At 39.6% G+C, this 15,024-nt stretch overlaps 1 protein-coding gene across 1 annotated transcript in view; it reads left to right on the forward strand.

Annotated features, from left to right (window-relative positions):
• Positions 1 to 15,024, forward strand: part of LOC148367584 (stereocilin) — a 44,825-nt gene that overhangs the window by 5,041 nt on the left and 24,760 nt on the right. The window contains exons 5-6 of the mRNA XM_088333278.1: positions 740 to 1,615; positions 14,606 to 14,668. Coding sequence (XP_088189404.1) covers positions 740 to 1,615; positions 14,606 to 14,668 — 939 coding nt within the window. The remainder of the gene's footprint in view (positions 1 to 739; positions 1,616 to 14,605; positions 14,669 to 15,024) is intronic.

Genomic DNA, 15,024 nt, shown 5'->3' on the forward strand with positions numbered 1-15,024 from the left:
TGTTAAAATGCACATCCAACAGAAAATCTGCTATGTTATTGTTTGGTGTATCTTTAAAGGATTTCTGTGCGGAATGTGCAGTGTTGCGATGCTCCTTTTGGAACAAGGGTTTTTTGGGTCATGGGCCGCAAAAAAATTGCACTGGGCCAAAGAGCTGAGTGATGTATTCAATTTTTTGTATATTCCAATAGCCTTAAGTCCAATATCTTGGCAATACATGATGAAAATAGATAAACAGGGTCCGAGAGGCAGGCAAGGGGTCGGTGATCTGGTAAACTCACTTTTGCGAAGGGTTCAGTCCAAGGGTACAGCAGGCGGCGCTCGTGGTCAGGGAAGGGGGCAAGGGATCAGTACACTGGCAAAAACAAGGCTGTGACAAGATTAGGGGGAAATCAGGACAACTGACACCAGATGTGGGGTGGAAGTTAGAGCCAGGAAGTGAGTGAGCAAATAGTGCAAGAGCAAGCGAGAGGGGGAGTGAGAGAACATAAAACCTGACTGCAGGAAATTAACAGTGGGTGGAAGGGCATGAGACTTTGACGACATCCAGTGGGCATATTAAAAACTGCAGTTTATCGTTTGACTAAAAACGGCAGTTGTTTTCTTTTAGATTAAATCCTTTGGTGTGCCTGATACGGCCTTAATACGGCCTGATACGGCCCTTGGGCCGTAGTTTGGTGAACCCTGTCATTGAAACTCTGGTAAATGATAACTGGCATTATTCTTTTCTCATCCACAGGCAACCAGGACACATAACTATAATGCATTCAACCACACAAGTATGAAGCAGCTGTGCGTACACATATCGAGCACCACCGCAGAAAGCCCGTCACTCGAAGAGGGCTGCCTAGCTCAGTTGGGGCGCAGGTTGCTGAGCGCCAGGGCTTTCAGGCGTTGCTTCCTGCCTGATGCTTCGGCGCTTATCTCGTCTTTGTGTGTGGGAGAACCTCCAAACTCCATCCCAAAGGGCAGCTGGGCCGAGGCCCACTGCTTTCGGCAACACAACTTCTCTCAGGTTGTTTTCGTGGAGACGTGCGAGTACAAGGAGTGGGCCGTGAAGACATTTCTCAATGTAACCATGCTAGAAGCGTGTGGGCATACGCCCGGACTGAGGGAGCACATGTGTCTCAACATGTCACTCTACCGGCAGCTGCTAGAGTTAGTTCCTACCTTGTCTGAGTTTTGCGTGGATCTACAGGCAGAGGTAGAGAACAGCAAATGCGCACTTCAGAGGTTTTTTGACATACTACCAGCCCAATATGAGTTTAACACATCACAGCTATGCGTGAACCCTGCCCCTCTGATGTTGGATGTCTTGCACAAACTGAGCGTGTGCAAGGTGGAAGGAACAGAGAACCGCTGGTTTTTCATGACACTCGGATACGTGCTGAGAGTTCTGGATTTTATGGTTGGCCTTTCTTCAGGTCTTGATGAGGGAGAGGGAGTGGCCAGGCAGGGTCTGAAACAGGCCATCCTTCTCTCCAGCCTCCTGGACAACACATCCTGGAGCAGCATGGGTCCTGAGGCTTTGACCAGCGTACTTCACACAGTGGGCGTCTTCCTCCGGCGGGAGCAGAACGCAAGCCTCAAAGAGGATCTACTCAGTTGTTTCAGTGTACGAAAATCATATCGTTAACCTCATCAGAAATGGCTCTACTGAATTTGTATCCCACTTTTTGTTTTTGCATGAGAGGTAAGAAGACTGTCTAAGTTATTCATATTTTTATTATCTTTTGAATATCAGAATTATTTAGATTCTAAAATCCATAGTTCTAAGGTGGGGCGCGCAGTTTGAGGTGTCCTTAAAAAGTTTCTATTTTATTTTCACCCTCGGTGCTCCAGCTACTGAACGCATTTCGCTGGAGTAAAAGAGGCGAGGGGCATGGGAGGGGGTAAAGTGATTTCACGAGCGTGCTCGTGCTATTTTTTTATTCTAGGATGAAAAAGGTGAAACTAAGAAAAGGACTGTTTTGATTACTGTCCAAATGCCAAACCAGACCCACCAAAATAGGAAAAAGTAAGTTTTTAGTTAATATCAGCGCTTCTAAGAATTCCATATAATTGCATGCGCAGCAAATGGAGCTTCACAGAGGCTACAATGATGATTTCGGCCAGAAAATGGCGTCAGCAAGTAGAAAATGTATTTATTTTTCTTTGCTTAACAAACTGTCAGCATGCGATAACTGCCTTGACTATTTACCTACCTAGTATGCGATAATAGCCATACAGATCTCATCTCATTAGCCGCACCACTTATCCTCAGTAGGGTAGCAGGGGTGCTGTATCCCATCCCAGCAATCATCGGGCAGTGGGCAGGGGACACCCTGAACTGGTTGCCAGCCAATTGCAGTAGCCCTACAGATATCATTTTGAAATCCAATATTTATATGTTAATTTTTTATACAAATTCCTCAGACTTTGGTAAAGTCATCATCACGTGATAAATCTGTAAACAATAATGCCACTATTGCACGGAAAAATGTTTCAATCAATTCTTAGCTACCTGCCGATTGTTTCAAGAAACTCATCGTGACGAGCGAACTTCAAAGAGACCCGGCATCCTTGTGGACAGCTATTCCTCTTAATAAACGACGCCGACGGCGCCGTAAAGAAAGGAAACAGAAGCGTGGTTGCCGTGCAGGTAGATGTGTGAAGCGTGTGAAGTCCAAGCAGCAAGATGGACGCGAGGATGTAACTAATTCCACCATTCATTCCTCGCCGGACAACCGACGCTTTAAACTCAGCGCTCACGAGCGGCCACAACGCCGGGAGCTTTTGAAGATCTCGACAAAGACTACAAAGAGTTCAGCTAAGTCAAATGATTCAGCAAAGCTGAAATTTGGTCTGTTAAATATTAGATCGCTTGCTCCAAAAGCTTTACTTGTTGATAACATTATTCGTGATTATAAACTTAACTGTATGGGTCTTTGTGAAACGTGGTTACGCCCGGATGAGCACTTAGCGCTAAATTATGCCTCTCCCCCAGACTACGAGAGTAGTCATATAGCACGCACGCTGAAAAGAGGTGGTGGTGTTGCGCTAATCTCTGAAAAATCGCTCAAATTTAATACACGTACCTCTAATAATTACAAAACGTTTGAGGCTCTTGTGATGCGGTCCCCTCAATTGTCAATTGATGTAATAACTATCTATCGTGCACCTGGGCCATACACAACTTTCTTAGACGAATTTGCTGAACTTTTGTCTGAACTAGTAACCTATGCAGAAAAAATTATAATTATGGGAGACTTTAACATTCATAAGAACTCCCCACACAGTTCACTTACTATTGCGTTTAGTTCTCTAATTGATGCATTTGGTTTTACTCAACTGGTTGACTTGCCAACCTATAAAAATGGGAACACGCTAGACTTGATTCTGACTCGAGGAGTTTTAACCTCAAACATTATGGTTCTACCGTGTACTACTGTTATCTCTGATCATTATTTAGTGACATTTGAGGTGCTAACTAAATGTAGACTTAATAAAGCTGAGGGATTTAGCGGACGCAATATAAGCACTGGCACAGTTTCTGAGCTCTTTGAACTCCTTCCTGGAGCAGTTGCGTCCTTTCCTAAATACAATGGCTCGATTGACTCACTCATGAATGAGTTCAATACCACCCTGACTAGTGTGCTGGATTCAATAGCGCCCATAAAACTAAAATCACGTCCTAAAAGACGCACACCTTGGTTTACTGATGAAACTAGAGCCCTTAAAAAAGAATGCAGGAAATGGGAGAGAAAATGGCGCGCTACCAAGCTTGAGGTTTTCCATCAAACCTGGTGTGACAGCTTGTTAAAGTATAAAGCGGCCCTTGCCTCTGCAAAATCGGCCTACCTTTCGAAGGTGATTGCGTCTCAAAAGAACAACCCCAAAGCCCTTTTTGACACTGTAGCATCGCTTACAAGGCAACAGACTATCGCAGACAGTTCGACACACTCTGCTCAGGACTTAATGGTCTTCTTCACTAAGAAGATTCAATGCATACAGGAAGAAATTGCAAAAGATATTGTTAGTACCACACGTATTAAAGGACTGAAATTTACAGATGCACGACAGGGTGGCTGCCCTGGGAAAATGGCCGGTTTTAGTGAACTGTCACTTGATGATCTCAAACAAGTGGTGAATGCGGCCAAACCGACAACTTGCCAGTTCGACCCTCTCCCAGGTTCACTTATTAAAAGTCTTTTTAGCGTCCTTGGGCCTTCAGTTCTAAATATTATAAATACATCACTCTCCTCAGGTGTAGTTCCAGCAGCTTTTAAGTCCGCCGTTATTAAACCCACACTGAAACGACCCAACCTTGATCCAGAAATATTAAGTAATTACAGACCTGTGTCAAACCTACCTTTCCTCTCTAAAGTACTCGAAAGAGTAGTGGCACAGCAGCTGAATGCTTTCATATCGGAGAATAACCTTTTTGAATCCATGCAATCAGGATTCAGGGCTAACCACTCTACTGAGACAGCTCTGATCAAGGTAACAAATGATCTCCTAATGTCAATGGATTCTGGCGCTTCATCACTTTTGCTGCTGCTGGATCTTAGTGCTGCTTTTGACACAGTGCGCCACAATATCCTACTAGAACGGTTGGAAAAATGGATTGGTCTCTCAGGAGCCGTCCTCTCGTGGTTCAAATCTTACCTCTCAGTGTTGGGGTTGTATAACTATATTTATCCCACAGTTGACATTTAATACGCTATATATATATATTCTTAGTCATTTAGAAGAAGTTCTCAGCTTGTAAATTATTCTCCAAGGCCTAGAGTCGTGTCTCACATACCAACGGATGTTCCCTGACCTGGAATGACCTCTTCATGCCAAAGAGCATGAAATGAAGAAAAGGAAGTCTCACCCATGACCAGAGGAAACCTTCCATCACCAGCCGGAAGGCAAGCTTTCCAAAAAAGACACTGATTAACTCTACGTAGCAGTCTCCTTTGTTAGATAGAATCCCCGCCCCTCAGTAAAGAGGCATGTATTAGGGCAAAAAACATAATAAAAAGAAAGGAGGTTCGGAGATTTCTTCAGAGTCAGCCGAGGCAACACGCAGAACGGGCGGCTCTCAATATGATGATTAATAAAGTAACTAATTATAAAGAACCGATTCTCTTTGTCCTATATTGTAGAGTGTTTTATTATAAATGTTAGAAAATTAAACCTAACATTTAATTGGTCCTTCGAAAGCCGGATTCCAAAAGACTAGACGATTCCAGGACGCGAGAGGAAAATCCAGGAAAAGACTGTGGCCACAGCATAAAGACCCTTTTTCCGGGACTGGACCTTCCCTCGCGGACTGGGATCTGACGGTTGACGGAAAGCCAAGGACTCAGAGAATCGTGAGTAAAATTTATTCATAACATTGTGTGCATTAAATAACCGGTAAAGAAAATAACTCGCGAGCGGGGGGGGGGGTAGGTTCTTAAGGTTTAAGGAACCTCCTTCGAAAAGATTAAGAATCCTCCATTAAAAAGGGGGGCAGATTCTTAACAGAAAAACCCTGACAATTCTAGACTCTATCAGGTAAATAGTTTTCAGACAGTTAAAATTCCGCGGGAGGTGTGGACTCCCCTAACCCAGCGCTTTAAAGTTAGTTAAATTTCACAAGGATGTGCGGAGTCCTCTGTCAATTGAAAATAAGTGGAAAAAGAACAAGATGTAAGAACGTGATCACGATAAAAACAAGACGTCTGTGTGATTGAGAAAGAGCGAATGAAATATAAAGTTGCCCCTGGGCAATTGTATTTTATATAAAAAATAATAATAATAATAATAATAATAAATACTCGATGAACTCATAGATGAAGGGTTATTTATAAGGAAGACCCGACCGCAATCGAGCCTCTGTGTTACTGAATAAAAGTGAGAAATTTAGGAAAAAAATAAATGAGCTATTTAGATGCGTTAAATCAAAATAATGCCGGAATAATACCGAATAAGATAAAACATTCCTTTTTTCAGTTCAAAAAATTGGTAAAAAAAAAAAAGGACTGGGAAGACTAGGAAAAATCTAATTGAGTGAATTGAATACACTAATTTGAGATAAGGGCATTTTTATACCGAAAATATTGAAAAAAAAAAAAAAAAAAATTGTTTGTAAATACTTTTTTTTTCTCTTTCAATTAAAATGGAAAAAATGAATTGAGTGAAATTCAAATGAGTAAGATAACTCTTAAATAAATGGATGCCATTTTCACATTAAATAGGTGAAGCTAAAATAGTAGATTTAATTGGTTTAAAGAAAAAAAAAAAAAAAAAAAAAGAGAGAGAGAAACATAAAGGGGAAAGTTAATTAAATATTAAGAGAGATAATTTGGTGAAAATTAAGTGAGACTAACCTTAATACAATAGATTGGAAAAAAAAAAAAAAGAAAAAACCTTACTTTTTCAACATTGAACTGTTTTACATCTAGAGTAAGTAAATGGGTAGTGTGGAGCACATTATAGAGTGCTGTTGAAGATCTTCATTGACTTGAAATGCGTTGTTTAGATGCAAACCATTTGCGATTTATGGCATTACCTTTGTAGAAATACCGTAATGTTTCCTAAAAGGGAGGATAACGAATATACGGGGCCATATAGTGAACCGCGTCTCTTTACTGAGGGAGGAAGTTAGCTCGTCAAAGGAAATTATTTCACCTATAGGTGAAGAGGGTAGGGTTTTACCGCCCAATTCTCAATGGCTAAAAGGCCAAGTGGACCTCCTTATTGACAGAGTAAAAAATAGATATAGATAACGATAAACTGATTGATCCTGAATAGGTTGGATCATAGGAATTTAAAAATAAAATAGCTGATTATTATCTTGAGACAGATCATGAGAATTTAAAAATATATCTGCATGGATAGAAAATAATGTGTACATGGCCATTTAACTTTAAAAAAAATAAATAAATAAATAAATAAATAAATCAATAGATAAATTGTTCTGTGTAAAGAGTTGTTAGAACACGCACAGGTGGATTGGAGAATGACGGACGTATGGTCTGAGATAATTGGTCATTGTGCAAAATTGGAGGCGCAGTTAATTCACGGGATCAAGAGAGTAAATCAAGAAGGAAAAAGAAAGTAAATTTTGGCAGATGTTGAAGGAGGATCACAGGTCATAGCACGACCTTGGCAGTAAATAATTAAAAGAGATGACGTGATAGGAGTGAAGAAGAGAAAAGGGAGTATCTTTCTGGGTTGAATAATGTTTTAAATCTAGAAGGGGCATTCACACGTGACACCGAGCAAGCTGTGAATGATAAAAAAAAAAAAAAAAAAAAAAAAGGTAAATATGAGGACGCAGGAATTAAGTGGACACTAAATTAAGGAAAGTTATAATTGATACAATATTTACACAAAAATATTTGCATGTAAGATGTTACATACAGTTGAGATTTGTGTAATATGCATTTGGTGAAAAACAGCCACCGTAGTAGTAAAAAAAAAAAAAAAAAAGGGTTGTCAACATTGTGCAAAACATGTGACAGTAATTTTATAGATAAGATATAAAAATAAAAGAACTATGTAAAGGATGAAAATCTATTTGAAGGCAAATGACCATAGACATGACATATTGTTTTGCTTTAGAACAAGAAATGAGATTAAATGCAAAGTATTACAATAATAAATTTGACTACAAAAATACTGTAGTGATACAAAAACTACACTATTTTGTTGCCATAATGAAAAATATTATAGACTAAAAAAAAAAAAAAAATATATATATATATATATATATATATTAGTGAACTGTCGTGAAAACACTAAAAAAGAAACTTAGGAAAAGTTGGATTTTACAGCAAAAGTGTTGCTCTAACGATATTTTTGAGTTTCAGAATTTGGTTCTTGTCTCATTTGGGCTCAACAATCCGCTGAGGAGAAAATGGAAGAACGGTGAGGGAAAAAAGTAGCATTACTAACGATGATGAAGACATTTGAATGGGATGAACGATGGTGAGAGCCAGAAAAGTTTTGTGTTCATATTCGGCCGGTATGAACCATAACTATGATAAGAAGATCTCATCTTGTTGGAATCCATTACAGCGATCATCGAGCAGCGATTGGAGGACACCCTGAACTGGTTGCAAGCCAATTGCAGGGCACACAAAGCTAGACAATTCACTAGCTCATTCACACATAGGGACAATTTGGACCAAACAGTCCATCTGAAATGCATGTTTTTTGAAAGAGGTAGGTAAATCGTAACAATGAGAGCAGCCAGTGGACACACACACCTGTTCCCAGGTCCTTAGTAATGCCGCACACGTGCTGGCCACTGCGCCACCGTGCTGCACACACATATATAATATATATCTCATCTCATCTCAGCAGCTGCACCGCTTATCCTCAGAAGGGTCGCGGGGGTGCTGGAGCCCATCCCAGCAATCATCAGGCAGTGGGCAGGGGACACCCTGATATATATGATTTTTTTTAACTGAACTATCAATAATGATAATATGATAGGAATTTTGAATTCCGTGTACTAGCTTGCTAAAAGATTTAAAGATCTTGGCAGAACCCCTGAAATTTAGTGATACAAAGATCGAACTTATAAATCGGTGACAGATATAGTAGATATCTGCGTATTCGTTCAGTTTTGATCATCGAATTATTAATTTATTTTCTGCATTTGTTGACGGTAATTGCGAATAACAGGCTTGTCTTTTTCCATTTTTCTACTTCTTTCTTTAACATCTTAGTACAACATAATTCGTGATGTCAATCATCAAAGCAAATGAGCCGTAAAAGCAAGCTCTCTTTGATGAATTGAACGAGGAAGAAAGCCGTTTGTCTAATAAAAAGACTGACCGTCACTCGACAAGAATTACCCACAACAATGACGTAATTTCGAAGAGAAGAGATCTCATTAGCTAAGATCGGCGTGCAGGAAAATAAAATAAAAACTCGTACAGCGAATTTGAAAATAATGACAAGACTTGTAATGCGTTAAATCTTTGTTAAAGAGTAAACTAAATGATAATGAAAATTTAAAGGAAAAAAAAAAGTTGCGTACACAGCATAAATGATGCGTTTAAGACAGGTAAGTGAAAAAATGAAAACACTGAGAGTATAATACAAGATAATTATACAGAATAGTATAAAAAGAAAGAATATTTGAGTGAACAACTAATCATTTTTCGTTGAAAATGCGAATAGCAAAGGGTAATAACTTTAAGACGTGTAGTTTTGCTCCTAATAAAGAAAGGACGATTAAAGCAATGAAGCTGACTAAAAATGGTCCATAATTTTAGTGTCAATCTTCTTGTTCGTAAATGGACAACTTCAAAAGAGGTGTATTACGTAAAAAGATTATTTCCTTAGTTGTTCTCGTATTACAGAAAAGAAGAATCGAGACTAGAAATAATCAATAACGTAGATGAAGCTATTTCAGTCACTGAATGAAATTTTTTTTTCCTTTTAAACAGGAAAGAAACTAGTGTTAATAGTCAGACCAGATTTGTTTAGCTTTATATACAAGGGATTTCGGAAAGATGCTTAGAACAAAGACACTCACACACCTTGTAGCTTTTCTCTTGTTGCATGATTCACTTCAGGCATGTTGTGCATGCAAGCGGCCTAAAAACTCAGACAGGTCATAGGTAACCATGTGTGTCAACAAAATGAAACCAAGCAGCCTGCCTTTTCTTTTTTTTCCTGGAGGGAAACCCATCGAGGTTTTGTTTGTTTGTTTGTTTGTACATGATTCAAATTGAATCTTTTCTTCCGGCGCCGTCACGAATGGCAGCCACTCCAGCAGCTCCCATTTTATTTTCGATTGTTCTCGATTGTTCTCAGCTCAGGGATGCTGCTGGAAATGTGAATTTCCCTTCGGGGATGAACAAAGTATCTATCTATCTATCTATCTATCTATCTATCTATCTATCTATCTAGTGCGTAGAAACAAAGATTGTTGAGCAGAATAAAGATAATGAATAAACAAAATAGATACACTCAACAAGATAATTCATAAGTGACAAGTATGTATTGTTCTATATTGAATCAATAACAAAAGATTGATTATGATTACAGAGATAAGAAAATACATAAGAAAAGTTATGACATGAGTTCAATTTGGCATTTTTTGATAATTTCTGTTGATCTTTTGGGATTTTTGATGTTTAGTGTGAGGGTTTGGAATTTTGACAAATTTAGCCCAAAGGACAATTGGGAGGACAATTGATTACACACTGAATTTTTTTTTTAGAATGAGTGTTACGATTAACAAGTGTTAAGCAAATGTGTAACAAATACTGACTTATGGTTTGGTTAAGTTAAAAAGGGAACGGTTTCTATGGAAGAGAATTTTTAGAAGACAATGAGAAATAGATTGAACAATCTTGAAGAGGTTCATAAGAAATGAAAATCACGGATTAATTGATTTTGAGACATATCATGCCAATTTAAAAATAATTGCATGAGAAATAAATGGGTAGAAATTGATTAAACTAAGATAATGTCTACTAGTACTTAAATTTAGAGAAAAAATTTAAGACATAGAGTAATCCGGCCAATTTACTAAAAAATCCCACTACGTAAGCACAATGGTATTAACGAGACTCTCAAGTGCCAGTGAATTGCACAAAAAGACATCAGTCATCCATTGTCTGCGCCGCTTATCAACAGCGAGGCCAAGGGAGTGATATGGAGCACATCCCAGCTACGCTCAAAGGGGGTGGGGGTAGCACACACGGCGAGTCAAAAGGTCACATGTCCTTGAATGTGAACAAGAAAGCTCTGCTGAGCAACACCAAACAGCGTGACTGGGTCAAGATAGTAATGATAAAATAGGGACAGTAGAACAGTATCAAAACAATGAATAGTTAACTGGGGAAGAAGGAATTTTTAATCTCGAAAGAGTTCTCTTTGAAGAAACAATCAAACCCGAAGTAACATTATTAGTTCAAGGCACTCCTGTAAAATTTCTCTGTGATACTAGGGCGTGCAGAACCACCCTTAAAGAACAAATCCCAAATGTGACCCTCGGGCCAAACAAAGTAATGGTGCGCGCAGCTCAGGGGGTATTAAGAGGAGTACTGGTGGTACGTGTTTGGACACGGAGCGTTCCAAGCGTGGGAGTATTTGGTTATAACGGAAGCAGGGGAGTACTGGACCCCAGGGGACAGCTCTGAGGCCCAGTATTTCAAAAATCGGGTTAAATTGCAGCATCAAAGAAGCAATTTACAACCGTTACAAACCAGACAATTCGACCTCCGGGGTCAGATTTTTTTAAACAGCACGTGCTGGGGTTTCACGTTGTGGGCCTGGTCCTCGGGACTGGACTCCTTTTTCCGGTCGTAGTGTGTGTAAATGACAGTATGAAATCGACTGATCAGCCAAAATTAAGTAACTACTCTCTAACGACAAATATCACATCAGTAAGCATGTCAGTCAAAGACATTGATGGGTGGTTCAAAGTTACCACAGGAATTTCAAGGATAGATAACAACTGGTTGCTAATGGCTGAGCAGGCGGCACATGCTGTCATGACGGATTGTGTTGTGTGTATGGGTGCTCGCCTCAAAAGAGAGTTGTAAAATCCACTCTGAACTCAGAGTGCCTGATAAACGTAATGAATAATGCTGTACCAAACGGAAACTGCTCTTTCTGGGATCAAACCTACCCCGGAACGACAGTTGAAAAACATAAGCCTGTGTTTTCTAAAAGAGTAGTTCAAAATAATTTTACCTGTATAAATAGAATCGGACTTTGTGATAGTCTGAATGGTATACAATGTCACCAAAATGTTGACAGTCAATATAACATTTAAACCACTCTCCCGGAGTGACATCTGATGGTGGTGTGGAGGAGACAAGTTGTATGATAGACTACCGCACAATACCACAGGATTGTGTGCATCTGTGAAGAGCTTGTTACCACATGCATGGAAAAGTAAAGGTCTACCTATGCCTGGAGTGACAATGATCCTACATACATCGACAGCATTGGTGTTCCAAGAGGCGTACCAGATGAATACAAATTAGTAAATCAAGTAGCAGCGGGTTTTTGAATCTTTGATTTGTTATTGGTGTACAATTAATAAATATATTGACAGAATAAACTATATCCATTTCAATGTGCAGAAGTTAGGAAACAAAACAGAACAAGGTTTCTCCGCCATAACGAGCAACTGCTACCTCCCTCATGGCTTTCCAGAACCGGATTGCTGTTGATATGCTACTGGCTGAAAAGGGAGGGGTCTATTCTATCTTTGGTGACCAATGTTGCACGTTCATACCGAACGACACGGCAGCAGACGGAAGTCTGACAAAGGCCCTGGAAGGCCTCAGGTCACTTAACAACAAGATGAAAGACCACTAAAGAGTTGACACACAAATGTGGGATGGTTTTGGAGATACGTTTGGAAAATATAAAAAAAAAATGTATACTATACCCGTTTTTGCGGATATTCTCACATTGTGTGGATGTTGTTGTATTCCGTGCATAAGAACATTGCTAACGAGACTAATTACAAAAGCTCTTGCCCCAATACAGGCAAAGATGGTACCTTTGTATGCTCTGTTGCCCTCGGATACCAATGCTGACGATGACTCTGGCAATTACCATAAAAATGATGATGGTGAAAATTGTAATGACACAAATGTTGATGATGATTGCCTGTCTCTGCATTTTCATGATTTTTACTCAGATCCTGGTCATTATGACGACAACCTCTAAGTGTAACAACTGTTGTTGTGTTCTTGATTTCTCTGTTAAAAATCGTATTGCGAAGTGACAGTTGAATGAAGTATTAAATCACCGGTTGGATAAACAGGAGGGGATGTTGGGGTTGTATAACTATATTTATCCCACAGTTGACATTTAATACGCTATATATATATATTCTTAGTCATTTAGAAGAAGTTCTCAGCTTGTAAATTATTCTCCAAGGCCTAGAGTCGTGTCTCACATACCAACGGATGTTCCCTGACCTGGAATGACCTCTTCATGCCAAAGAGCATGAAATGAAGAAAAGGAAGTCTCACCCATGACCAGAGGAAACCTTCCATCACCAGCCGGAAGGCAAGCTTTCCAAAAAAGACACTGATTAACTCTACGTAGCAGTCTCCTTTGTTAGATAGAATCCCCGCCCCTCAGTAAAGAGGCATGTATTAGGGCAAAAAACATAATAAAAAGAAAGGAGGTTCGGAGATTTCTTCAGAGTCAGCCGAGGCAACACGCAGAACGGGCGGCTCTCAATATGATGATTAATAAAGTAACTAATTATAAAGAACCGATTCTCTTTGTCCTATATTGTAGAGTGTTTTATTATAAATGTTAGAAAATTAAACCTAACACTCAGATAGGACGCACTGTGTTAAATATGGTGAAACGACATCTGAGCCCTTTAATGTTACCTGCGGTGTTCCGCAGGGTTCAGTGCTCGGCCCCCTACTTTTCAACATTTACATGCTTCCATTAGGTGATATTATTCGCAAGTACAATATCAGCTTCCACTGCTACGCAGACGACACTCAACTATATCTTCCGTTGGAGGAATCTTCCACACTAAACTGTGGAAATTTGGAGGCCTGTCTCACTGAGATAAAAGAGTGGATGTCACTCAATTTCTTGCGTCTTAACTCTGAAAAGACCGAAATGTTAGTCATTGGTCCTTCTAAATGCCGGGACTTATTCGCAAAAACTGCTGTGAACATTGACAAATGTCACATCACACAGAGTGACTCAGTTAAAAATTTAGGTGTCATATTTGACCCTGATCTATCCTTTGAGATGCATGTAAAGCAAATTACTAGAACTGCCTTCTTCCATCTTCGCAACATTGCTAAAATCCGTTCAATACTGTCTCAGTCTGATGCGGAAACAATAATTCATGCATTTGTTACCTCCCGTCTCGATTACTGCAATGCACTACTCTCCGGTCTCCCGAAGTCCAGAATCAAGTCTCTTCAGCTAGTACAAAATGCCGCAGCGAGGCTTTTAACTAGGACAAAAAAGTACGATCACATAACACCGATTATGGCTAACCTGCATTGGCTCCCAGTTAGCCAAAGATGTGACTTCAAAGTTCTCTTAGTATTGTACAAAATCATACATGGACTTGCTCCCTCATATCTTTCAGATCTGATCTGCCACTATGTCCCGGTCCGAAGCCTACGATCTGAGAGTGCTGGTCTTCTGATGATCCCGAGAGCAAAGAAGTCTTCTGCTGGTTCGAGAGCGTTCTCCATCCGGGCACCGGTGCTGTGGAATGCTCTTCCCCCTGAGATTCGATCTGCAACCTCAGTGGAAATGTTTAAATCTAAACTTAAAACTCACTTCTACTCCATTGCATACGAATAACCTACTCCTCTTGTCGGTTGAAAATAGTTTGTGTAATATAGTGTAACAATCTGTGAAGCCCTTTGAGACTCTTCGTGATTTAGGGCTATACAAATAAAAATGACTTGACTTGACTTGACTTGACGTATCTATGCTCATTAATTGGTGATTAAAAAAAAAAGACTAATTCAATTGCAACTATTGTTCTCATTTTGTTTTGCCTTTTTCACAAAAACCAAATCTTATCAGTGAGACCATTTTCACATGAAGTTAACAATATGCATAATTTCTGCTATGGAACCCGATTAACACATGTTTTGATTTTGTTCCACAGCCTGTCTTGTGGGACCTCATTGGGCAGGACAACAATTCATCTGCTCTAAGAGTTTTGTTGCAGGTATAGTGAGGCTTTCTTTATCATCTTTAAATGCTTCCCAAGCCTCTTGGCATGCTGTCAAAGAAAACCATGAATGTCACAGGAAGCCAACGTAAAATAATTGGTTAGAAAGTGATTTACTATACGTAAAGCATATAATTCTTTGCCTCTCAAATTGCGCCTGCAGCTCCTCTTTCCTGCCTGTTTAAACGTCCCGATGGATGGATTTCAACTCCTATAGTGGCAGGGGCACTTCGCTACAGCCACGCCACTTTTAAGGGTCCTTATGGGTGCATGAAATCCTTAAAATGCTTGAATTTTAAAGCTATGTTTTCAAGAGTTGAGTAGTGCTAGAATATTAGCTATAGTGCTGATAA

This window comes from Urocampus carinirostris, chromosome 4, assembly GCF_059441175.1.
Source record: "Urocampus carinirostris isolate Australia breed hairy pipefish chromosome 4, RoL_Ucar_1.0, whole genome shotgun sequence".
Taxonomy (NCBI): Eukaryota; Metazoa; Chordata; class Actinopteri; order Syngnathiformes; family Syngnathidae; genus Urocampus; species Urocampus carinirostris.